This window comes from Chelon labrosus (genome assembly GCF_963514085.1).
Source record: "Chelon labrosus genome assembly, chromosome: 5".
In the NCBI taxonomy this organism is placed as follows: Eukaryota; Metazoa; Chordata; class Actinopteri; order Mugiliformes; family Mugilidae; genus Chelon; species Chelon labrosus.
The window spans coordinates 17,121,660-17,146,368 of record NC_140341.1 but is presented as its reverse complement, the minus strand read 5'-3'; the positions used below and the strand labels follow the sequence as shown (position 1 = coordinate 17,146,368).

The following is a 24,709-nucleotide window of genomic DNA, read 5'->3' as shown; positions in this document are numbered from 1 at the left end:
AAGACACCACCGCCGCGGCTATAAACGGTGCTGATCAATTATTAATTAGAAACAAATAACAAGGCAGCTTTGGCTTTCTAACAGTCAATGTCACGAACAAAGACAAGAGGTAGGAAGGAGCTTTTTTGTCTCATTTTGATCAAAAGAAAAGGAACTTGTGCATTTGATAAATCTGTCTCTCAGTGTTTCCTGAATTCCTGCTTGCCCTTCTGGCCTTTTGAACCATTCCAACAAGCAATACAATCACTGTCTTATTAGATTTAGTGACATCATTTACATCCATTGAACCGCTACATCAGTCAGGAGTAAATAAGAATTTATACAGAACTTTTTTCACCAGCACATTATGACGCTGCAGTGACGGTCAGGACCATCACGAGGGATCACAAGATAAATCAAAGGCAAAACAGTGTGACTGTGTGTTATGGACTGAAAAAAGACAATGTGTCTAGTAAAGAAGGAAGGAGGAACTAACTATGTCAGACTTTGGCTACAAGAATCAATGAACGGCTTTGTAGTTTTCCTATTAAGCTATGGTCTCCTTTAAGCTATGGTGAGAAAACAGATGTAAGAGACACATAAGAGACAAATCAGTGACAGTAACAGCACTGAAATACCAGTTAGAGTCAGGACATGCACCTCTCTGAAAGTTATCAGTTTTGAACCTAGATGCTCAGAGGCCACCGCTGAGTCTTTATTTAGCTGCTGTTTAAAACCAAGACAGAGTCGAGGTGATGATCTGAGGGAAGGACACAGAGGTAAGAGAACATACCAACATCTGATTCACTCATCTTACAGGGGAACTACTGTTTTTTACAACCTGGACCTTATTTCTGGCATAAAATACGATCGTTTACTCACCCATATAACTTTTGTGTAATTTGTATTCCTTCGGGAGATATTTAGATCTGCGTATATCCATATAGTGGGAGTGACTGGGGCACCGAAACGCAGCCTCGGCCCTGGCCCAGGTAAACAAGCCGAACCGCGACGGTCGGCTTGTTTAACTGTAATTTGCTACTGCTAGTATTTTGCAACATGGCTGAATATTTTTCCGATTCTGAGGTTGTGGACGAACCATTGGAGTAGCAAATTACAGGTAAACAAGCCTACTGTTGCGGGTGCGCGCGACGCTCAGAGATGACAACATCCAGGTCAGAAGACGTCATCCGGGGTCTGTAGGTCAATCTACAGACCCCGGATGTTGATAACAGGTAACTCCGTACTCGATGGAATGGCACTAGCGTACGATAACAAAATATTGGTGAAATGAACGAGTTTCGCGTCAGATAATGCATTAGTTAGAGGCTGCATTTCGGTGCCCCAGTCACCCCCACTATATGGATATACGCAGATCTAAATATCTCCCGAAGGAATACAAATTACACAAAAGTTATATGGGTGAGTAAACGATCGTATTTTATGCCAGAAATAAGGTCCAGGTTGTAAAAAACAGTATTTCTCCTTTAAGCTGCAAACTTTTATTATGACATCTTAGTAAGAACTGAATATTTGCTGCACCTCAGATATTGTACCTCACAATATTTTACTTTTAGTACTATACTCATTACATCTCTGCTTTGACTCCATTATATTTATCTATCAACTCTCACTTGCAAAATGTCACTGCTGCTATACATATGTGAAAGGAGTCAGATGCAGGACTAAAAGCAGAATATTTCTATTTTTCCTTAAAGAAAGGATCTGAAGACAGTGAAATACCAGAAACCATCAGGTGCTGACTAACAAAGAAAGCTGCTGCTCTATTACCAGGGTGTACAGCCTTGTCTCATCAGCACTGAGTGGACTGAACCACCATTAAATATTGATAACAAAATAAGCACATTCACACAGGAAGCAGGATTGAGTGATGCAGCAAGACCTGCTCGTGCAGTAACAGGCCTGCTACCCTGAATAGACCTTCCTGCATACTAATGTGAGCGGAGACTAATGGATGAGACGTCCTGGTGCCTCCAGACGCACCAGGGAGAGCCAGTGCCCAGGGGAAGGATTGGCAGAGTCGAGCTGACTCGATGTACGTGCACATGCCCGCCGAGGATCTGCCTCCACCCGTTCACTTAGCGATAGCTGAGCTGATACCCCCCTATAATGCTATTAAACCCATGCACATCCCTGGTGGCAGAGCCAGATGCCACCCAGTTGCCCTCTGTTCCAGAGCAGATGCAAAACAGACTAATGTGATAGTATGTAGAGGTTACCAACTGAACATAAAGAGCAGTTGTTGTATTTGTTGAAACCACATATTATAGCTCATCGAGAGTTCAATGAAATGCCCAGACCATATTTTATCCCCCACATTTAAATGACAATAGGGGTCGTCTTTGCTGTGTGCTGCAGGCAGCTTGCATTGTGTCCCATGTTTGGTTTGGGACACGACCAGTATATTTACATAATCTGAATTAAATGTAAATCAAGCTGTTTCATCTCCGTCTCCCTGGATTTGAGGGGTTAAAGCGTGTGCTTGAAAAGAGCACCCCTCAGCAGGGGGAAGAGCCCTCATTGTTGAGAAACCTGGAGTTAAAGGCCCCGAGCATCTTCATTTCAGCAACCTCTGCGTTTTTAAAATTTACCCCAGATGCCCCCCGAAGGAAAAAGGGCAGCCAGTTTGTATTTATGATACAATTCACGTAAATGAGGCTGTTTGCCCTTAATCCTTGCCTAATTAAGTGCCAGTCTGCTGAGGCAGCCCGCTAAGGGCCAAAGCGTAATACCTGTCGAATTATGGGAACAGCTGGAGCGGCCTGCCTGTCAGCAGATCAGCTCCACATTATTATCCTGCTCATTTATCGAGAGGCTGACGCAGGGACACTCCCAACAACTGTTCACCATCTTTATTTCTGTTGCTATTCTTTCCCAATTAGGCTCAGCCACATGTGATTGCTCCACACGTGCGGCTCCTGATTTTGTGGGTCTGTTGCTGTGAAAGCAACAAATCACCAAACAGCACGCTGCTGTCTGTCTGTCTGTCTGTCTGGAAACCTTTCTTCCTGCTGCCAGAAAACGCTGAACCTGCCTCTAAACGCCATGCATACATTAATGAAACCTCATCAAATTAGCATTAAAATAATTATGGAATGAATAATGAATAACACAGAGCCAGGGGGAATTTAATTAATCAAACAATCAGAATGAAAAGTGTGCATGTGCTGGTGAAATATTTGGGAGATATAGCACTGTGATGCTCTGCTTTTCTCTAACCCTTTGATTTTACATCAAAGATGCAGAGCTACGGCGCTGTAGCATCATTCGGTTCCAGCTTTGTAAATAAGCAGCATCAAGCCATAAGGGTTGTTATTGCTGTGACCTACATAGTAACATTTACAATTCTCCCCTCTGTGATCAGTCGCTAATCAAGGCTGCCCTAGATAGGCTGTGCTACGGAGAGTCAGAGTGTTGGCGGGCAAAATTCAGTCTGCATTAAAAAATTAAAAAAAGAAAAAGAAGAAGGAAAGAAAAAAGACACAACACTGAATCTCACAAAAGCATATTTAACCAAAATTGTCACTAAACAAAATGAAAACACAAACTGAGATGAGGCCGGTTCAATTAATAAAGTGTTTAGTGTAAAGTGATATTTTTAACTAAACCTTCAATTTTAAGTTTATTGTCATCAGAAAAAAGTGCTGTGATTCCTCCTCCTCCCAATAATAATAATAGTAATGATAATAATAATAATCTGAATATTGTTGCTATGAACAGCAGTCGCGTCCACTTCTATTATGTTTGGATGTACCGCCACCTGCTGGCCACTCTGAGCTGGTGCTGGTGGATCCAACAGAAACCTGGAGTCATGAGACTATTCAGACTGTACCTTCTTCAAATAAACAAAACACGAGACACAAAAAACAAAAAGGAGGCTTGTATTAATCAAAGCTACCTTAAAATAACCATACATCTGCTCAAATATCAGACTGATAGAGCGTCTTCAGACTGTGTGAGATTTGAGCTCCATTTATTTTCTTATTGAATTAAATCTCCAACTCATACATACTGCAAAAAGATTATGATTATTATTATATTACATTTTACCATCAATAAAAATGATCACAATATTATACAAATGTTTGGTTTTGCCTACTTTGTCCCCGCGAGCAGAATTATTAAGTTTCTTTTTATTGGACAGTAAAGTTGCTGAGCCATTACATTTACTCCAACTCTAACATGGAAAAAAACAACAAATGTTATAAAGCTTTAATTGTCCCGACAAACAGTCGTTACACTGTGAGAGGGAAACTTTTTTCTGGAGCCGCTTCCAAATTTTCATATTCAAATCAGTGGGCTTGAATGAGGCTTGTAATTTGAGAATAACGTGATCAGGCGTCTGCACAGACAGGAAGTCACACCACTGAGTCACTGTCTGCACTGTCACTGTCTCACAGGTAAAGACCATGGTGTAAATGGTAACACACACGATAAATCTAGAGAAGACACAAGAAGAACAACGCAACATCTCAAAGAGTTGAGGCAAAATCCAGATTAAGGAACAATTTCAATGGTTGAGTGTTAGAGAATTATCATTAAAAGCATAAACAGGCATTACCTTTAGTTGGATAGATGTTGGATTATATTTGACCCTCTCGATCAGGGGTGTCAAACATGCGGCCTGCGGGCCAAAACCGGCCCGCCAGAGGATCTAATCTGGTCCGCGGCGTGAATGTGCGTAAAGCAAAATGCGAAGATTACTGGTATTTGAGACGCACCATTTTCTTGTGTTGTTAATGGTATGGACAGGTGTCAATCTGTTTGATTAGCCAAGTAGTGATGTTCAAGTTAACCAACCTGGTAACCAGGTGGGTGGGAGAGGAAAGATACGGAGTGAGAAGGAAAGTCAGCGCTAAAACTTAGTTCAATAAGCTTTATTTATTTAAATTAGTGTGATCTTACGTGCCTGCCTGCACGACTTACGAGTGTATTTGTTTGCTGGAGAGACTGGACGCTCAGTGGGAGCCTTTCCTACTTAATTGATGCTAAACTGTGACCACACTGTGGACTGTTGCTAGTTAGCTCATCGTGCTAGCAGTATGAGAGACTTTTTTTACTGCACCAAGCTGCTGAGAACCTTCTGGATGCTTATGAATGTGGACAGAGCCTGAGGACGTGTTTCTTCACCACAGTGATGGGACACTGCTGAAGGAGGGGTTTGCCAAATTATATCTAAAAACGCTCTGCATCCCATGAACTGTGAGTACTGTTAAGACACTGTGACCTGGATTCAAATGAGCTCCAACATGCGCGGCAATGGTTTGGTACCATACACTAATTAACTAAAAATCTATTCAAAATACAGTTTTTTGTTTTGATATTAAATTCAACACCTGGTCAAAAACAAATGTTATGTGTGCTTCTAGAAGTACCTTTGTGATAATGTATTTCCTGGTAACAAGTAGGGACCTACGGGGCTACAGTGGTTTTGTTAATGTATAGGAGGCTGATCTCTCCTGGTCAGCATAGCTGTATATGAAGATAATCAGGTGTCTCTGCACCCTAGAAAAATTTCATACATTCTAACTGCTGCTACATTTGCATCCCAAATGTAATACTTTAGTAGACCAGTCATCTGTTCACCTCCCATGCAAAAAAAAACGATTACTCAGAATAGTTTTGACCGTCCTGTAAAATAAGATAACACAGTGATACAACAGTAACTGCTATTCTTAATTTATCCACTGTTTTGGTCAGAGTAGTTAACAGAACACAACAGCCAGAACTAAACATGGACACAGCAATGAAACTACACTTTATTTTTTTTAAAGAAAATCCAGGTTGTGCATGAAATGTTTTGTAAAAGGATAGCTCATTAGTTGTGAATATTTTCATCATGTACTTGTTCTTCTTTGCACTGAAACAAAGGGAAACATTTGGAGTTGTCGTTATTTATTGGTTATTTATACTATTATGTTACTGGTCCGGCACACTTGAGATCAAGTTGTTCTTTTTTGTGGACCCTGACCTAAAATGAGTTTGACACCCCAGCTCTAGATCCTCCACAAGGTGGCAGGCTTCACCACAATAAATGTTTTTGTTCCCCATTTTCAGCAGGTTATGGCCTTAGCTCTGTATCAAGCAGTTGTTTCATGCGGCCAGAGTTATTATAATCTTGTATTTTACGTTAGTTTTTAAGCTTTGTTTTCAATCAGTTAGTTTACCAGAGATGATTTTCTGGTTTCAGATTAGATCCAGGTCATGATATATCCTAAAAAGAACAAAGCTAGAACAAAAGGCTGCTGGATTTATTGGATTTTCTTGACGATGTTTCAACAGAGTAGGTTCCCTTCTAACTGAGGTGGGGTGTTTAGGGTTTCATTAATCTGCAGGTGGGGATCAGATAAGATTAACGCCCAGTTTTCGGACAGTAAGTGGCTGATAAGAGGAGTATCAGTTCGCCTCCCCTGTTCAGAAAAAGGTTTCCAGTTGTAGCTGAACTTGTCTTGAAGAAGCAGCCCTCTGTTGACCCATATGTTTCGTTCCTACATTGTCTGAGTCTGTACATTCCTCACTGCACTGAACTGCACAAACTACGCTGCTCCAATTTTCCCCGGGTGTTTAGTATTTGGGGTGAAAAAGTTTCTGCCTCAGTGTGTTAGTTTAGTTTAAAATACTTTGGTTTTGTTTAGTTTTAGTTTTTCATTAGTGTGTCATATGGGGTTATATGTCAGGGGCATGATTTAACACATGTGGTTTTAAAATACAGGCATACTTTCTGAAGAGAATCCATTAACTAATAGTCATGCAGACATCCTGTCTCAATGAGTCTCACTGCACTGCTCACTGGATGCTTCCTTATATTCTTACTGTATTGATGAATTAAAACTATTATGTCAATAAACTGCTCACAAATAGAAGAAATGAAAGGTAATAGAGATGCAGTGAGTCTTTCTAAGTCCCCAGTGAAATGTTTTTCTCATCAAGTTTTGGATTTGAGATTAGTTTTAATGAACTACAACAACCTTGCATGTGACACCTGTTCTGTAACAGCTGACAGAGCATCAGTGAAGTCTGGTTTGCATTACTTCTGTACAGAAATGTGACGCCGCAGTCATTTTCATCAAATCAGTTTGTTCTGATGAAGCTGCAAATTAAATGCAAACAAAGATGAGTTTTAAAGAGATATTAAAAGGTTTATTACAACAACTTATTCATTCAAAGTTTTCTTGTTTTTTTACAGAACTTTCACGTTACAGGTACACTTTCAACACAGTATCACACCCCGATTTATTATTTTTTTTTTTTTTAGCCCAGTTAAAAACAAATAACCGACCAACTCAAGTTGTAATAACTCGTTTAATGATATTTATCTGAGACATTATCAAATAAACAGTTAAATTCTCGCAGAGAATCGTTATCTCATGCAGATAGCACATAACAGTAAAACTTTAAAAACTTTTTTTTTTTCTTTTTTTAAAGAAATCAATGTGTTAGCTTCTCATAAACTACACAGTAGTAAGCCAGTACAGACTAAGAGAAAAGGCAAACTGACTTCATGGTGTGATTCGCTTCTTACGATTATTTCAATGATGAAATGCTCACAATTCTTACAGAGCTGTAGTGTAACTCTAAATGTACATGATGTGATTCCAGTTCACATCTGAACGCTTTAATTTTACAACCAGGAAGAGCCGCGTCCTAATGAAAGAGTGTTAAGGTCAGTTTTTAACTGCGACCAGAGCTCATGTGAACAAAAGGGCTCAGCTACTGAATCCTATAAAAACAAAGTACATAATACCAAGAAAGATCACGTACTATGTATCATGATGTTATTTACAATGTTTTCTAAAAATGTCATCTAGACTTGTTGTTATGGAAACAGCCTAAAGTGTTCTGCCTTGGACACTGAAGCCATAAAGAGTCACTTGTAAAAGCAAAGACAGTATACAAAGCAAGAGATCTCCTCTACTGAGCGACTATGTTCATGAGACCTTTAAAATCTGAGAGAACAGCAATCAACTGAGACTAATCTGCATTAAAAATGGACGGAAGTCGCTTATAGAAAAACATTAATGGCACTGAATGAAGTCACCATGATTGAGTAATGGAAAAGGTACTGCAATCCTACAATCACTGCTTCAGGAACAATCAGACTACAGGTGGAATGTCAATGAAACAACACACGTTTCTAAGCAGCTCACCTCCGTAAGACTATTTTTTACAAGCAGAGGTAAGCTCAAACATTCAAACTGCACAATGCGACTACAGCCGATCTCACTCACAGAAAAGATGTCAAACTTAAAAGTCTGACTCAGCCATTTGTGAAACGTGACAGTTTTCAAATCTACTTCTAAAAGCTGCCGGTACTTAAACTGTCTTACTGTCTGGAGAAAGTAAACCCGTCATCTCTCAAATATGTGCAAAATGGAAAAAAAGCAAATTACAATTAAAAAAAAAAAAAAAAAAAAAAAAAGTGTCTCTTCTTTAAGTAACTTCATCATAAAGATAGTGCTTACAAAAGTCATGAAAACAACCTACAAATGAGCCACAACACACTTTGGTAAGTTCGCTAACGATTCATCAATCGGCTGCTCGAGCTGATCACTTTCAAATAAAAAAATATAGAAGATTAATAAATAAGACATACAAATACAAAAACAGTTAAGAACCACGTGTTTTACATCCTACACCTAAAGTGCCTGTTCTTCATCAATTCCAGAGAAAACATTGCATTTGTCAAAGCGTTGCCTATGAAGTACAAAAACGGACCAAAACGTAAGACAAATTGAGAATAAATTAAAAAACAGTAAGAGAACCGAGAGAATAATCCCTTTTCTCTGTGTGTCAGAGAGACCCAACAGGCGACGGCGCTCCAGCGTCGACGCTCCAGCTCGGGCTTGGGACGATCAGCTCCCTGAAGGCTGAGATTGGGTGGCGCTCCTCCGTGGCTGGCTCTCCTCTGTGCTCTGGTTTGACGTGGAGGCGGCGGCGGCGGCGGCGGCCGAGGTCGTGGAGGAGGAGTTGACCCCGTTGGAGGTGCTGACTGAGCTGTGCTGGATGGCCTCGTTCTGGGGGCTGCTGGGGACAGACATCTCCTCGCAGCTTTCGTCTTTGTCAGAGACTGGAAAGATATCAGAACAGAAGCTGTTTGGATCTTCTTTTCTTTTCTTTTTACAGTCTCGGATTAGCGGTGTCACATCAGCCTAATCACATGCAAAACAGCTATTTGCATGTAGTTTCATTAAACCCCATAATGCTACCCCTGCACCCCTTCCTTTAATTAAAGCTCCAATGTCAATTTAAACCCACATCATAAGGGTTGCATTACATTCCGGGGCATGTGGCAGTGTTTCCCATCCCTAACTGCATTCTCATTTGTTTTTTGTTACCTTGCCAACTACTGCAGCGACAGATGATTACAGCACCTGATTTTAATGATGCTCACACTGGAGAGTAGGGAAGACTTGGAGTCGAAATGCCACCAGCTGTTAGGCAGTTGCATTGAATTAATTGGATCCTGATGGAGAAAAAAAAGACTCCTCTCTCTCATGCTCTGTTTCATAAAGGAATAAGGAGCACAATGATAATTAATATTGCTAATGATATGAAGTCACTTCTTATGGCACTTTGTAATTAATGACGGGGACTCGTATTTATTTTGAGAGAGTAAAAATCGGATTCCACGGCAAGAAGATGCAATTAAAGTGCAGCACAAAACGTCTCCACATTAGAGGCTTCATCTGCCTTCCTGACTGGACTTTGACCGTATGATTTAGTGCAAGCGAATGTCAAAGAGCTATAAAGCCCCTCGCCGCTTTACTACACAGAAGGTCAACCTCAGAATAAATCAGCTTGGTGGGTTTGTTTCATGTTCAAGTGAGCATTATTACTCCTAACAGCATTAAGTGGTGGCTGGCTGATATATCATAATGCTCTAAAAAATCCCGGTTCCCTGGGCAGACACAGCCTCGTTCCGCTCTCCTGGTTTTTGAAGTGGGGTTCGCTGTAAACAGATGGACAGCTCGGTGTGCCAAGTGAAAGCATGTCCTGGCTTGTTTGTGGGGCAGTCTGGGTAATTTCCTCCCACCTGCCACGGCTACGCCTGGGCAGGACGATGAAGGGTATTACAGGGTCTGGAGGGGCAGCGCAGCCTTACGGGGTATCAAGCACTGTGAAAACAGAGAGCTGCAGGGGTCCTTTACATGAGTGAGGGGCCGTGGATCAGTCACAATTAATAATGTGATTTACTAATTAGCTAAATAGATTATGGATCAGAGGTATTCATGCTCTAGGGGGTAATTCTGCACTTGTCAGGAGATAAAGAGAATGACGTTGGAGTAATATGAAATAAACAGAAATTAACTCTACATTAAGTGTTGCAACTTCAAGTGTGAAACTGGTTAGCAACCAAGCAAAGATGCTAGCTATTAGTTATGGATATATGTGACTGTAATGCATCACTTGATAAATGATATGTTCAAATAGGGAGATGGAACGCAAAGGAGGCTGCAACAGACTGATCGAACTAACAAACAGAAAATTTGAAATTGATAATTGGTGAACATATTCAGCTACTAACTAAAGATGGTGGATAAAACCTGGAATATGAAGGCATTATGGAGGAATAGTGAAAATACTCAGCTAGTTCTTAGTGGTTTTAACACACGATTAAACTTGTTTTGAGGATTTTACTGATCACATTTGGCATCAAGCAACAGAAACATTCAGCCCTGCATGAGCCAGTATGCAGCCTTCAATCCTCGGGTGGAGCCGTTCCAAAGTCGAGGAAGAACATGAACGTGCTTTTGTCTTTGAGGACGTCTGCTTTGGTACGAACCGCCCGAGTAAAAATCAGCGACTTCTTTTAAATCCCTTAAGTCTCATTTTTTTGAACTGGTGTTATCTGTTGCTGTCGTCATTATTATCTTCCTAAATTCTCACAATTATATCTATATTTCATTCATTTTTATTTCTAATCGTTCGTCTGTTGTCTTTCTACTGCGTTCCTGCATTTGATTTCAACTTCTCTGAACTTTATCCTGACCTGACTTGCTACTGTTTGACTCTCGGCTGCTGTGTAGTCTTTGCTGTGTCTGTCAAAACACTTTGTAGATTTAGATGAAGATTTTATACAGATAAAGTTAATATTGGGCTAATGGTGAAAAGAAATATGAACCAAATTCGCCTTAATGGAGGCATTTCTGCTTTATGAAAATTAATATTGTAACCAACTATTTTCAAATCAGTTCCTCTAAAACTCATCTTAAGGTTTGGCTTCACAAGTGTTTGGGAATCACTAGATTTATTACATTAGTTTGATTTCTATCTATGCTAGTAAAAATCTACCAAACCTGTCGTGATGAACCAAAGCCATGAACTGAGGTATTTAGGTGAGGTTATATTATATTTTATGTCCAAAATATCACGCTTCACAAACGTCTATGAGGAGGACTGACTTTCCCGGCAAACACATGAGTTAGATGACCCATTTCATCTGCAGATCCTTCCAAAAGCAGTCTGCACCACACCAAATGAGACCTGGCTCCGACAGCCCACTCTAGCCTGGAAACCATCAGTCCCATAATGCACATGACGCGTGTCTGTGGGATGGTTAGCAATAAGAGACGCATAATGAACAGCGTGGCTGGGTGGACGCCCCACAATGAGAGTGTTCTGCAGTCTTGTCAAGCTTGCTGCTTTAATGGACTCATTTCAGCAGCAATCATTGTCAATACAAGTCAGCGGAGGCGTTCCGGGCACGGCGGAGAAGTGGCTTGGAGCGCACGCGTTCTGGTTGCATAGCGGCTCATCTGCGACGGGATGGTGAGTTATGAGCAGAAAATACGAATGACAGAGCCCCAGTGTGAGGAAAACGAAGAAGAATAGGTGATATAGATCTAAATGAGACCATGTGATCAGACCGTACAGTACGCGCTGACAATGGGAAATTTAAATGAAGAGGCAGGAGGTGGCACAATCTTCTCTCATGATTAAATGTTAATAAAGACCATCATTGTAAGCTAAAGACATAAAAAATAAAAATATGAACTAACAAATTTGGGTGTTCATGCTTCATAATTGCTTCAATCCTTTTGAACATCCTTACAGTCGACATTTAACTTCATCTAACAAATGTTTGTTCAGGTGTCAAATGAGGAGAAAGCCCTGCTTACTTCTGGATACCACCTGTGGCCTCTTGACAGGAGCCGAACAAAACCACCAGTGAGGATACATCTCAAACACCATTAATACCTCAACTTTCGCAAAGTTTGTCAAAAACAAACTTACAAAAAAGGGACCGTAATATGTCAATAGCTCTTTCCGTTTGGCCATAAGCAAGACGTGTCCTTCTGGTGGTTAGCCGGAGCTCATTTTAGACACGTTTCACTGGAAGCCTCGGGCTGAGAATAATGGAGCATTACTCACTGTGATAGCCAGATTTCTTCTGCATGGCGGTTACAGGGCAATCTTTATGAGCCAGGAGAAGCTGCTTCAGCTGAGCCACTTCGTTTCTCAGCAGGGTGACTTCGTTCTTGAAGAGGGAGGAGACACAGGAAGGTATTCAATAAAATGGCTGCTCTGGAGCAAACAGTGTCAGACGAAAACATGAAGACAAACAGGCGACATCTTCCGAAATTACCGTTGTCACACTTAATAGAGGCAGATTTCAGCCTCTTTTATTTGTTGCTGTTGCGTGAATCAAAATAGAAACAAGAAACTTTTTTCAGTTAATAAGACGATTTGACCAGTGAGATTTTTGAATTGGGGCTACAACACATCGCATGGGACATTTTTGGCTGGAAAAATAAACATGCAAGTACTGGAAAAAAAGTATATTGTATATATTTTTGTCCTGTAACAATATACAGTATCTACAGTATTAACTAATATGTGGGAATATGTCAACTTTGGACTCAAATTGAGACTGTGAAGAGAATCGTAAAGCTAACACATGAAAGAATACACCCAAAAACTTTCATATGTACAGTAAACTCTCAACATGACTAGCTCTATTGTTCCTCTAGAGCCTATATTTAATGGGATCATGGTTGAATTCTGAAGACCTCCTCAACACAGGAAGCCCACATGCCCACATCGCTACACGACATAAACTCGTATTTTCTCCAACGCAGGAACGATATAATGAATGAATTCAGAATAAAGCATGATACACTCCTTCATTTACGTTCTTCCTGCACAATAATTATGGGCCTTCACTGGCTACCGACCAGCGCATTTGTCAGAGGTGAGCTGTTTGGATTGTCACTGCTACTTCGTAGATGCTGCGGAGATTTACACTCTGGTGTCGTTACAGCTCCCGAGAGAGCTGAGGATTTCTGCATGTCGTAAAAGAGAGCCACATTACGCTGAAGGTGACTTTAACTGGATTTAGAGCGGCCAGGGGCCCACCAAACACCCAATGGCAGATTTAAGCTCCTGCTCTTCTCCTTTAAAGGACTATGGGCGGCTTAATCTATTAGTCTAAAAGCAGCCAATTTATTTGATTCCATCTGTTTAGTCTTGCTGGTGTTGGCAGGGCTGAGCTATTGTGAGACAGATTTAAACACAGCTGGAAGGAGCGCATGTATCGCGTGTAGCCAGCACTGTAGTCACTGCGCTTCCACCATGACTGCTGCCATTTACAGCCAATATAAACACAGGCGTTCTTTTAAAGCGCTCCTTGTAATTCATTACGGAGAAGCACATTTTCCCAGAGGGTGACATCAAAAGCATGACAGTAGCACGACCACTGGCATTCAAGCCGCAGCAACGTCAAGCTGGAGTTTTTGAAGCGGACATATCTGGACGCTCAAGAGTTAAAACTTGTTTCTAACTTTGTGAATTAATCGAAATTGAGCAAATGGGCCTTGGGTGATGTTGGAAGCTCTGTGAGCTGCCTGGTCTGACACCTCATTAAAAAGCCAGTTAAGGATGATGTTAAAATAATTGTGCATCATTAGAGGCAGTTTCGCTGATCAGCTGGGCCATGTCAGCATGGGGGTTTTTACAAAAACTGCACTGCTGATTAATGCCTTCATATAAAGCGCCCTTTTATTCTCTGCCACATGTTGTTCCCTTCTTTGTAGTTAACACTGAAGCTCTTTTTATTTATAACCCTATTCACCCACCTACCCTCCTCTTTTCATCTACAGTACCTTTATTTTATTAAAATCTTAGGCAGCACAACGATGACAAGCGGTGATAACTTGTTCTTGAACCAGATATTAACAACGTGAACCCATTTATTTTCCACTGCTGTGTAGCCCCTCCTCCACCCGCCGCATCTTAGCCTGCTTTCATAGAGAAATAAGACAGTGAGCAAATAAACACCACATCTCATTTAATTGTCTGGAACACCGATGTGCCGCACCCCCGGCTCACACTTATCAACTGAGACAGCGGATACATGAACTGTTTCGAACTTGTCAGCATCAGATCCTAATTGCTTCCTGCGAAATGAAGGTTCAAAAAGACACCTTTCCCTCGGAGATTTTTGAGGCCATTCAGTAAACTGCTGAGACAGAAGCGAAGACACGCTTGTGTGCGGCTGACATCTGGAGGATACATCTTTATTGACAGGGACATATCGATGTAAAGGGCTCACACACCGCTGCTGTCACACGGCAGCTCTTCTTAATCGGCTTTAATGACTTCATCACCACAGAAGGGGAGAGTCTGTGTACGCTTACACCAACAGCATGCAATGATAAACAGACATAGGCACGCATACGTACACAAACTGACACCCTGACGCATCTGAGCGCAAAGACAAAGACAGACGAAGGTTGTAACATGCAGCAGCTGAGAGGAAGATGTAAAGAGCACCTGTAGTTGTCCGTTCATGGAGCTGAGGTCCTCGGCCTTCTTCTCCAGAGACTGGACCCACACTTTCCTCTTCTGTCTGCAGCGAGAAGCCGCGGCCCGGTTACGCTCGAGGAACTTGCGCCGCTTCTCATCGGGGTCTTCACTAGTGGTTCTGCGCCGCCGACCCCCTGTGCTTGGAGGGTTTTGCGGAGGGGGAACTGGGGAAGCCTGAACAAAAACAACAACAATAAAGATATAAAGCAATAACTGACATCAACCCTCATTGTCTCTAATAACATTATGTATTCAGGTGTCTTTAAAGTGTGATGAGTGGGGAAATAATTTCTCAACCTGATACGTCAGTTTACACACAGAAAGATGTTAAATAAAATCCTGATATTTTGTTTATTGTAACAGCGGTGACATTATTAATTCTGTGCAATAGAGAAGAAACAAGAAATGAAAGCAGAAACAAACTATCTTCAAAGACAGCGAAAAAACACTAAGAAAATTAACTAGTAGTCTGATGCATTTACATTTGGTTTGGTGTATTATATGAGACTCTTTGTTGCTACTATTCATAATGCCTGTATGAATTTCTGGGATATACATTTCCATTACTGGACACACTAACAGAATAATAGAAGATAACTGTCACTGCGACTGTAGATGTGAACACTTACAGGTGTCTCTGTGGTGGAGGTGGCCGGCTGCTGAAGGGAATGCGTAGAGGGTTCCTCAGTTGTGGGCAGGTGAGGAGCCGGAGTTAGGACTGCAGTAGGGGCTGGAGACGGGGCCGGGGTTGAGACCGGGGTTGGGACTGGAGTTGGGACCGGGGTTGGAACCGGGGTTGGGACCGGGGTTGGGGCAGGAGACGCGGGAGCAGCGGTGTGGGTTACGGCGCTGCTTTGGACTTCATCACCACCTCCGTTGGTTACCTGAGGAAGCTGCTGGCTTAACGTGGCTCTCAGCTTCTGGGAATGGAATTTGGTACAAGGAACAAGGACAGTCAACAACAATTACCTCCCAGATAAGTCTCTATAATATTTGGACACCTTGACTGGGGCATTTTATCCATTTCATCTGGGCAGATCCTCTCAAGCTCCACAATATTGGATCGGCAGTATCTGGACTACCATCGTAAGGTGTCTACAAACATTTTTAAATTTGAGTTTTGCAACTGAAGGACAGTCAGAGATTTATCCTGAAGCCACTGTGGCTGTTTGTATTGGATTATTTAACTGTTTTCATTTTATTTAACTGGATTGTTGTTACTGAGACACTGAAGGCTGAACCGTCAGGTCGCTGCCCCCTAGAGAAGGTTTAAGGTAGCTTCATTCATCAACTCTGACTCGTCTTTCCCATCCCTGCAGCTGAGAAGCAGCATAGCATGATACTGCCACCATCATGCTTCACAGGGATGATAGTGTTCCCCTTCCAGTCACGTGTGCTTTGAGTTCTGCTCAAAAGTGTTTTATTTTCGTCTCACTGAAGCAGACAGTCATGTGTCTTTTACTCAAGGCTTGCTTCCATCTAGCTGCCCTACCAGGTTCTCCTATCCATGCAGAAGGCCTCTGGATATCTGTTAACATGACTTTTGCATACCTAGTCACCTTCCTGACCATGAACACTGGTTTATACTCTTGCCGAGATACTTGCCTCTCCAAAATCAAGGTCTACAGAGAGCTCCTTGCCCTTAACCAATGTTTTAGATTTGCTTCTTTCCAAGCATATAATTTGTTTATTTTCTTCTGATAGCCAAGCTAAAAAAAAAAAAGCCCCGAACTTGTAAAACACACATCAACTGCCCTCTGTCTCTTCAGACGACCAACTATCAGATCTAGCATGACACGTGTCACATTTATACTGCATACAGTATGTCTAGATACCCAAGACACAGCTACAGCACATGATGTGACCCAAATGCCCACTTTTTGAACACTGCCACCAACAACATAACACGTTCTAACACATCCCATTCAAAGAAACTATTCCTCCCCAGACTGGTGTCTGCCATTCACAGGTCAATTCCTCCAACATCAAACACTGAGCAAACAAGGTGAAAGTGAATGAGCCTTTCGACGCAATAACAAAGTGAGAGGGAATACATTTACATGAGAAAATAGAGGAGCACATTATTCTAACAACTACCTTTGCCAGACCAATCTATCTACCAAATTAGTTTATCGTGTAATACCCTTCCAGAAGCTCTTCTGGCAGAAACAAGATATTATTCTCTTGGAATGGCCCATAGAAAGAGGGAAAAGCCAGTCAGATTCATATTTCATCTCTGCCATGGAAACCTCATCAGTGTAATAACCCTCCATCTCATGGGTGTTATTCAACCATCTGCTACTATATTACTTATCTTTATTTTGCAACTAATTAACAGCATAATCTTCTAAATTCAGCAAGTTAATTATCATTATTGTGGTCTTTGCAGCATCATCAGTCCTTGTAAAGTGCCGTCTCCGCGCCCCCCGAGAGCCAGGTGGGGGCTGGGAGCGGGCAGGTTGAGCTGGGGGTCTGTTTTCTTGACGCAGGCTCATTAGGTGTTTGCTGATGAGCTGAGTGCGGTGGGAGGCGCCATGAGTAAGAAGGGGGGGTGCAGGTCAGGCAGGATTCTGCTGAACAAAAGGTTCCATGCAGGGTGAGGCCGACTTAATGTGCCTCGCTGAGCGTGTGCCAGGATGCCCCCAGCTGGCTTTCGCTGGTTGCCGACGCCCCCCCCCCCCCCCCCCCCCGGTTGGCCCTGGTGACGGCGTGCTGAGCATAACGCTGTCTCCACGTTTGTCATCTCCGTACCCCATGATCCCAGACAACTCCCTGCCCCTCCCTTCGTCCCTCCCTCCCTCCCTCCCTTCCATTCCTCCTCGCCAGTCAGGATCAATCCTTCCCTCCCAACACGCACACCTCCTCGCTACAGTTTATCTGTTAATTTCCACAGGCGGAGCATGCTGCGAACACTTACAGGTTCTGTGATCCGTGCTTCATCACATTGCCACTGATCTCCCTCGCAGCACTTTATATCCCTGCCCTTCAACCATCACTTTTAATGCAGAACAACAAGACTGCTGTGACCGCCTTTTCCCCACAGAGAAATATCTGGAACAGTTTTACCATTTAGTCGTAGCTGGGTTATGCTAAATCTGCAGGGGGGTGGCACTAATGATTATTTTCATTATTGATTAATCTCCATATTATTTTCTCAATTATTTGATTAACCATGTACCTACAATACGGCCAAAATGACTAATAAAATACATAATTATTTTTACTGGATGCTGTTTTAAGTTTTAATTTATTCTATGCATTTATTTTATTATACACAAATACAATTTATTTATTTATTTTTGAATCACTACATTTCAGGCATTTTCACTGACAAATGACTAAAACTACAATTGGATTACTAAATACCTGCGAATTAATGTTCTATTGATCAACTCTATTTGGAAAGTTAGTTATTAAAAAAAGGAGATGGCAATTATATCTGCAAACCCCATCTCTCAGCTGCGCTGTCGTCTCGCAACCTTATCGTCTTATTGCTCCGCTATTGTCAGGCTCTTCATTAAGTCGGTTGCTCTTATCTCTCTCAGATGGGAAATAACAGATTCAACATAAAAAATGATATTTGATATAAATGAAAGAGGGGATAATAAATACCAGCTTTGCCTCTGATTGGGCGGGCTGAGACTGTGGCGAGGGAGGTCCTGGGATTCCGGGGACGTTAGGCACTACGGTGACAGGTCTGACAAGCTGACAGCAGAGACACAGACACAGATCAGCACAGAGAAAATTAGTCTTCGGCTGTGTAAAGGCAGCCAACGCTCCCCCACAACACAAACACACACACACACACACACACACACCCATGGCAGCCTCTCAGAGTTTCCTCATATCTCAGCCTCATTAGGTTGGATGGCCTGTTATTTTGTGGAGGCAGCGCCACATGGAGATGCAGTGTGCACGCTAATGAACCTCTGCCTGCCTGCGTGAGAGCATATGGACAGGGAAGCTGAGGAGAGGATGGAGAGACATGAGTCAGAAGGCCAGACTCAGGCCTCCTCTAACAGCCACTGACAATGAGACAGAAGGAGGTGGGGAGAGAAGAAAGAGGGGGAGGAGGAGGAGGAGATGATAGAGTGAAAGGGAGGCCCACCGGTGGCTCATGTTCTCCATCTACTTTTGCCCTCCTTTACTTGTCAAAAGCTTTTCCTATCCCCACAGACTGGGAAGATAGAGGTTTTTTCCCTGCTGTGCCGCTATCAGGAGATAATCATCTGCTGCTCAGTGTTCCACACAGACAATCAGGGCTACAGTGAACAACGAGACAGGCTTCCACATGGGGGAGTTCAAAACACACCAACATTTGCAGTATAGTTCCTATACGGCTGAAGGTTGCAAAACATCAGTAGTCTCATTTATCCGGTGTCCCAGAAATGAAAAGCTTCGGTTTTAATTGTACAAGGACAAATAGCAGTAAAGTGTCTGGACCGAGGCCCGCTGCGCCTCAGCCAAATCTTATGCCTTTGCTACAGTGGCACACAGTTGCACCCTAAAGTCCATTATTTCACTCAACCTCTACGGCTTCGAGTTGACTGCCAAATTGGAGGTGCCAAAGTTGTAAATAGTCCCTCTGTCCAACTAGAGCAAATAAAATATGTGATATTAATAAATCACGAAGGCTCATGGACAATATAAATGTCGCTTTAAAAAGGACAACAGTCCATCCAGCTCAGATTTAAAATGTGAGCAATAAACAGTGAGTGAGTGTTAATCCTCTGGAAATGATGTGTTTTATGTTAAATACACAACAACAACAACATTTCAGAAGTAAAGGACATCCAATCATCTGAGAAAATTATTACTGTAGTTCATTAGTGAGCTCTAACAGCTAAAGAACCACTATTGAATAGGGAAGACTGTGTGATGCGTTCAAAAACCCCAGCAGTCCTGAACGGGTATATTCTTGAAAAGGAATTTCCTCTGAGAGACAATAAAATATAGTTGAGTAAATAACTAACAGCTTCTAAACTCACTTTACAACGAGACTGTGTCGTTCCATGAAACCATTCTCTGGTTAGTGACATCCCTGTTTGTTCAGAGAATAAAGGTTGTTGCATGCGTTCCTAATTAGATGACGAGTTTAATCAAACAAGCACCAAAATATCCAGACTAAATTCTGACATACTGAAACACAGTGTTGCGGGGGAACTCACAGGGATTGTTGTTGGAATATGTACACTTGAGCTTGTAATAGATGCAGGAATAGCGACTGGCATGGTCTGGCCGTTAGGCAGCTGTAAGAGCACGGGGAAGGTACCAGACACCGGGCTGGAAGAAGAAAAGAAATCACAATGAGGCAATCAACAAACAGCTGTGTGATTAACACAGTGAACAGAACATGTGACAAATTAAAAGAATGACTACTAATACATTACTACAATGTCATATTCAGGCAACAACTGATGAAAATACGAGTGTAAACAAAATACAGCCCAACTTAAAAGAATGTAGAATACACACTTTCCCTAACAAAAGTCAAACAATATTTTTAAAATAATATGTTTTACTGTCACATTAGAACCAATGAGTGGCATCAGTATTGCCCATATATCGACTACTGGTTGCCAAGTGGTCACTGACAGAAAAATATATAGGGTTTTCACTTAATCAGCCATGTTGAGCTTTTCAAACATTTATTGTAATGAAAGAATTGAATCACTGTGGAAATTATTTGTGGAGTAGTGGTTAGAGAAGCAGCTTTGGGACTGACAGGTCACAGGTTCGCATTTTTCCAAGTTGTCCAGCTGTTCTCAAATTCAAGTATTACTAGCAAAAGCCTAATGGAAAATTATATATTTTTAGTTAGGCTATTAAGTTATTTTTTATATTAATCTCAGTGGGTCCTGATAATACTTCAATCCACCACCTTACATACAAGGTACGAGGCTCCACACCCCACAGATTTATAATGGTTACTAAATACAGGATTCACCTCAACTTGGAGTACACTTGGAGCCACGGGCAGCTGTGTGCAGTGCATAGAGAGCGGTTTAGGGGGGGATTAGATGCCTCGCTCAAGGGCACAACACACGTGGAAGTTGAGAGCAAATTGCTATTTATTCACTCAACCGTCAGTGATTTCTTCAGACCTGGGATTCAAACCAGGAACCCTTTGTTCCCAAGCGTGAATACCGAGAGAAAATGTGGATAGTAAAATGACCAAATAATTACCAGGGAGTGTTAAGACAAAATAAAATGCATAAGTAAGAACCCTGACAGGGATGATTATGTGAAAACTCCATCTAGGTTCAAACCACTCAAAATTTTAATCGACTTTCTATATTTATATTTGAGCAACACTGATCTTTGCTTTAAAAACAGAACTTACAGCCCCCCCCCAAAAAAAGTTCTTGCAGAGCGCAAATAAAGCAAAAAACAAAAAAGCACATGCCTCATGAAATATGAGCCCACCAAAACAAAACTGCACAAAAATGATACTGAAAAAAGAAATGATGATTTAATAAAACTATGATTTGGTTTTAGAAATGGACACATTAAGTTACTTACACTATAGGCCTATTAGTGGATGGAACTTGGGTAATAACAGAGCTAGATGTTGGCGATGGGAGAGCTTGCTGTATTACAACATTAGCCTCTGTGGTTGCTAGCAGTACATTGGGAACTTGGAGGGATGCAGGATGGACTATAGTGGATGTTGGCAGTGAAGTTGGCTGCAAAGATAAGTCCTGGAAACATCATACAAGACCTTAGCAGCATGAAGTGTTTAATGAACACCAGACTACTTAATGATCTTTTACCTTTTTTAATTATCTATTATATAACGCTATTACATCACTCTTTCCTCAACATCAGGAATAGGAGTAATTATTTTGTGCAGTACTGTTAATATATTTTTGTTTTCTGGATTTCCACAACAGAATAAGACACAAGTATTAATTTAGGAGTTCAAATCTGATTAAAATGAGCATTAAATCCAAACATTTTTAAAAAGAACACTTATACCAGTGCATCTGCAAATTACAGATCACAGAAACACAAGAAAATCCTTCATCACAGCCTTGTAATCACTCAGCAAAAAATACCAGAAGCATCTCATTTAAATCACCGACCTTATCATCGTTTGTTGTAGACTCGGGGTGAGGCAGAGGGCTATCTCGATGCGCCTCTATAGCTGTGGGTTCTTCAATTTTGTTGCGTATAATTGGTGTCGCAAGAGGCGACAAATCCAGAGGTAACTACAGAACAGTGAGAAGCACATAAGAGCAAATCAGCAAAAGACAGAAAAGAAGACGCAAATCAGGTGGCATGCTGACGAGCTAAACAATGAGAGCAACCTTTTTAATGTCATCTTCAGTCGCTTTTTTAAAGTCATGGTCGAACGGGCTCGCAAGTTCATTGAAGAGCCCGACCTCCTCGCAGTTCTTCAAGAAGCGGGTAGGGGTAGGGGTCTGATCTGCAATGGAGGAAAAGTATGTTCAGTACTGACAGTACTGAATGTACAACATCAATCACGTGTTAATATATCACTCACCAGCAATGATAACAGTGTCATTCCTTGCTGGGCCAAACTTCAGGGTCATCTCATGTTTGTGTTTGTGGACAGCCAAGTGGTCTACATTTGTGAATCTCTAAGGAAGGTAAAAAAAAAAATACAGACAGGGAGACGAGATGTGATGCAGGATACTGTTTGTAGCAAACAAGCATAGCAGCTGTTAATAAGGTGTAGCAGGTACAATGTCCACCAAAAACATGTCTTTTACTTCCTGGATGAATTGTGATTAAATACCTTTCCTCCCTCTGACTCTTGAACACATGTTGTGTGTCAAAATATTACTTCCTGAATTAATTATTAATTCCTCCTTCCCAAATTTCAGGTGTTTCTACAGTTGTGTAAAACCATTTTAATAAAGAGGGTGGCCTAAAAAATAACTATGAAGGCCAACAAACACCTGTATGACACAGTTTTAAAGGTATAGTTCTGTTTTTTGAGGGGGTATTGTATGGGGTAAATATCTGTGAACAAGATGTGGTCAGCAGCAAATATATTTAAGCCATCTAAAACATGGGGTATCTAAAAAAGATCTATATCAGTGAGCTCTGTTTAGAAAATGATTACAGCTTTACCTTGCCGTCAGACAGTCTTTTCAGACAGGAAACTTAAGTAGTCATATTGATCTCTTTGAAGCCACCAAACTCCACTGAGTCCAGCTGTAATTTTACCTCAAAGGAAATCAGAGTTGTTCCCATGACTGTGCGACTTTGATGTTTTAACACGTTAAATCAGACCTGAACTAATGTGTTAACACCAAAGCTGAAGCAATGGTTTACCAGGAACTCAAGTATCCTAGAAGGTAAAATTTGTGTTTTTCACCGACAGTGGAGTTTGGTTGTTCTGAAGAGAGCAATATCATAAAAATACGCTTTAGTTCCCTATGAGAAAAGGCTGTATGACGACAAGATAGAGTGGTGACAGCTTTGACGCCAGTACTCCTGTCTGTTTCTCCTAACTGGAGGTGAGCCCACCACCAACCAATGTAGGTGTTACACTGGCTACGAAGAAGTACCTCACATGACCCCGGTTCAAAGTAAACAAACTCTTTAACAAAGAGTGAACACTGAGATTCAGGAAGGGAAGGACTTATTGAAGAACTGTGTGAATACAAAGTTAGTAATTAAACAGACATTAAGTCCTGCTTTTAGGGATCTGAAGATCAGTTTCTAGATTATGATCAAAATCATATACACTAAGTTTTTAGGGTAATACCAACAGATGATTCAATGCATCTGAACTGTATGTGTTTAGTCCAATAATAATAATAATACAAAAAAAGTATGAACGAATAGAACAATTCTCAACTAAAATCAACATCCTACGCCACAATTAATGAATGTCTCAAAGAGAAATGAAGCAGCTGGATTAACTAATAATTCTGAATATCTCAGGACTTTAAAAACTCTTACTTTACAGTCAGTTAAAGGGACTGTCCTTATCACCTACAGAGGTGAAAGACTCACCTATGGAAAGTGTTGGTTGCTTTATTTTTATTTTTTTAATCAAGCATTTCTTTGTTTTGTCACAGTACTCTGGCACACAATGACTAGATTGACCTGTTTTGACCTGTTTGGTCAATTCAGTCATTGTCTGCCAGAGTACTGTGAAGTTATTGAAGCAGCTATGATAACAAAGATCACTTACCTGTCCACACCCAGGAGCAGTGCATTGGAAAGGTTTGTCATCACTCATATTAAGGGATTCCTGTTTCCTCTCCCTGAAATAATAATAATAATTAAAAAAAAAAGTAGTTATAAACATACAGATGTGCATGAATGATTTTGTCAAGGGTTATCTGTTTACAAACATGACTGCTGGTTACTCAAGTTATAGATTCACAGTTATAGCGATGGAAAATCATACATTTGAGCAGAGTGGCACCGTTAAGGTGAAGGTCCTGGAAAAAAAGGACAGCTTGAAATCTGGACAAAGCCTAACGATGAAGGGCGGCTGCTTTGGTTGTTTACACCTCAGTGTCATCATAAAAGGCGATTTATTTTGGTCCAAACACGCGACTCCTGCCGACATCCAGAGCTATTCTCCGCTAACTCTTTTACCTTTCAGATTCTGGGCTGTAAATATGACTTATAATCACAAAAAGACATCACACAGCACATCTAGCGTTACTACAGGGGCAGCTGTTCCAGTCGCTTCCATGGAATAGCCTGAGCCCTGCGTTAACATACAACCGTCGCCATATTAGGACCTAAATATCACAGTAAACAGAGGAAATGTCAGCGTTTATTTCGAGGCCGTTTCGTTGTAGCGGAGCACAAGCAGCCCACATACCAAGAAATATATCTTTTATGACAGCTTTGTGCCCATTCGCTCCCAGTTTCTGTGGTCACTTACCCCTCAGCCACAACCCTCGATCTC

At 41.4% G+C, this 24,709-nt stretch overlaps 1 protein-coding gene across 1 annotated transcript; it reads right to left on the bottom strand.

Moving 5' to 3' along the window:
- Positions 1–6,540: 6,540 nt before the first annotated feature.
- atf2 (activating transcription factor 2) lies at positions 6,541–24,709 on the bottom strand. The gene is made up of 12 exons (XM_084544105.1): positions 24,686–24,709; positions 23,978–24,050; positions 22,313–22,409; positions 22,116–22,234; positions 21,891–22,016; positions 21,328–21,506; positions 19,974–20,088; positions 18,418–18,510; positions 15,435–15,725; positions 14,773–14,979; positions 12,373–12,478; positions 6,541–9,067 (listed from the first exon to the last, which is right to left on the bottom strand). The coding sequence occupies exons 2-12, from the start codon at positions 24,023–24,025 to the stop codon at positions 8,853–8,855; spliced, it is 1,596 nt and encodes a 531-aa protein (XP_084400231.1). The 5' UTR covers positions 24,026–24,050; positions 24,686–24,709; the 3' UTR covers positions 6,541–8,852.

Bases quoted from the DNA above. Each gene is read 5' to 3' on its own strand.
- atf2 (XM_084544105.1), bottom strand. From the start codon at position 24,025: ATGAGTGATGACAAACCTTTCCAATGCACTGCTCCTGGGTGTGGACAG. The intron at 22,235-22,312 runs GTGAGTGATATA...CCTCCATTGCAG, and splicing joins TGACACTGTTATCATTGCTG to ATCAGACCCCTACCCCTACC. The intron at 21,507-21,890 runs GTCGGTGATTTA...TGATGTTTCCAG, and splicing joins CTACAACAAACGATGATAAG to GACTTATCTTTGCAGCCAAC.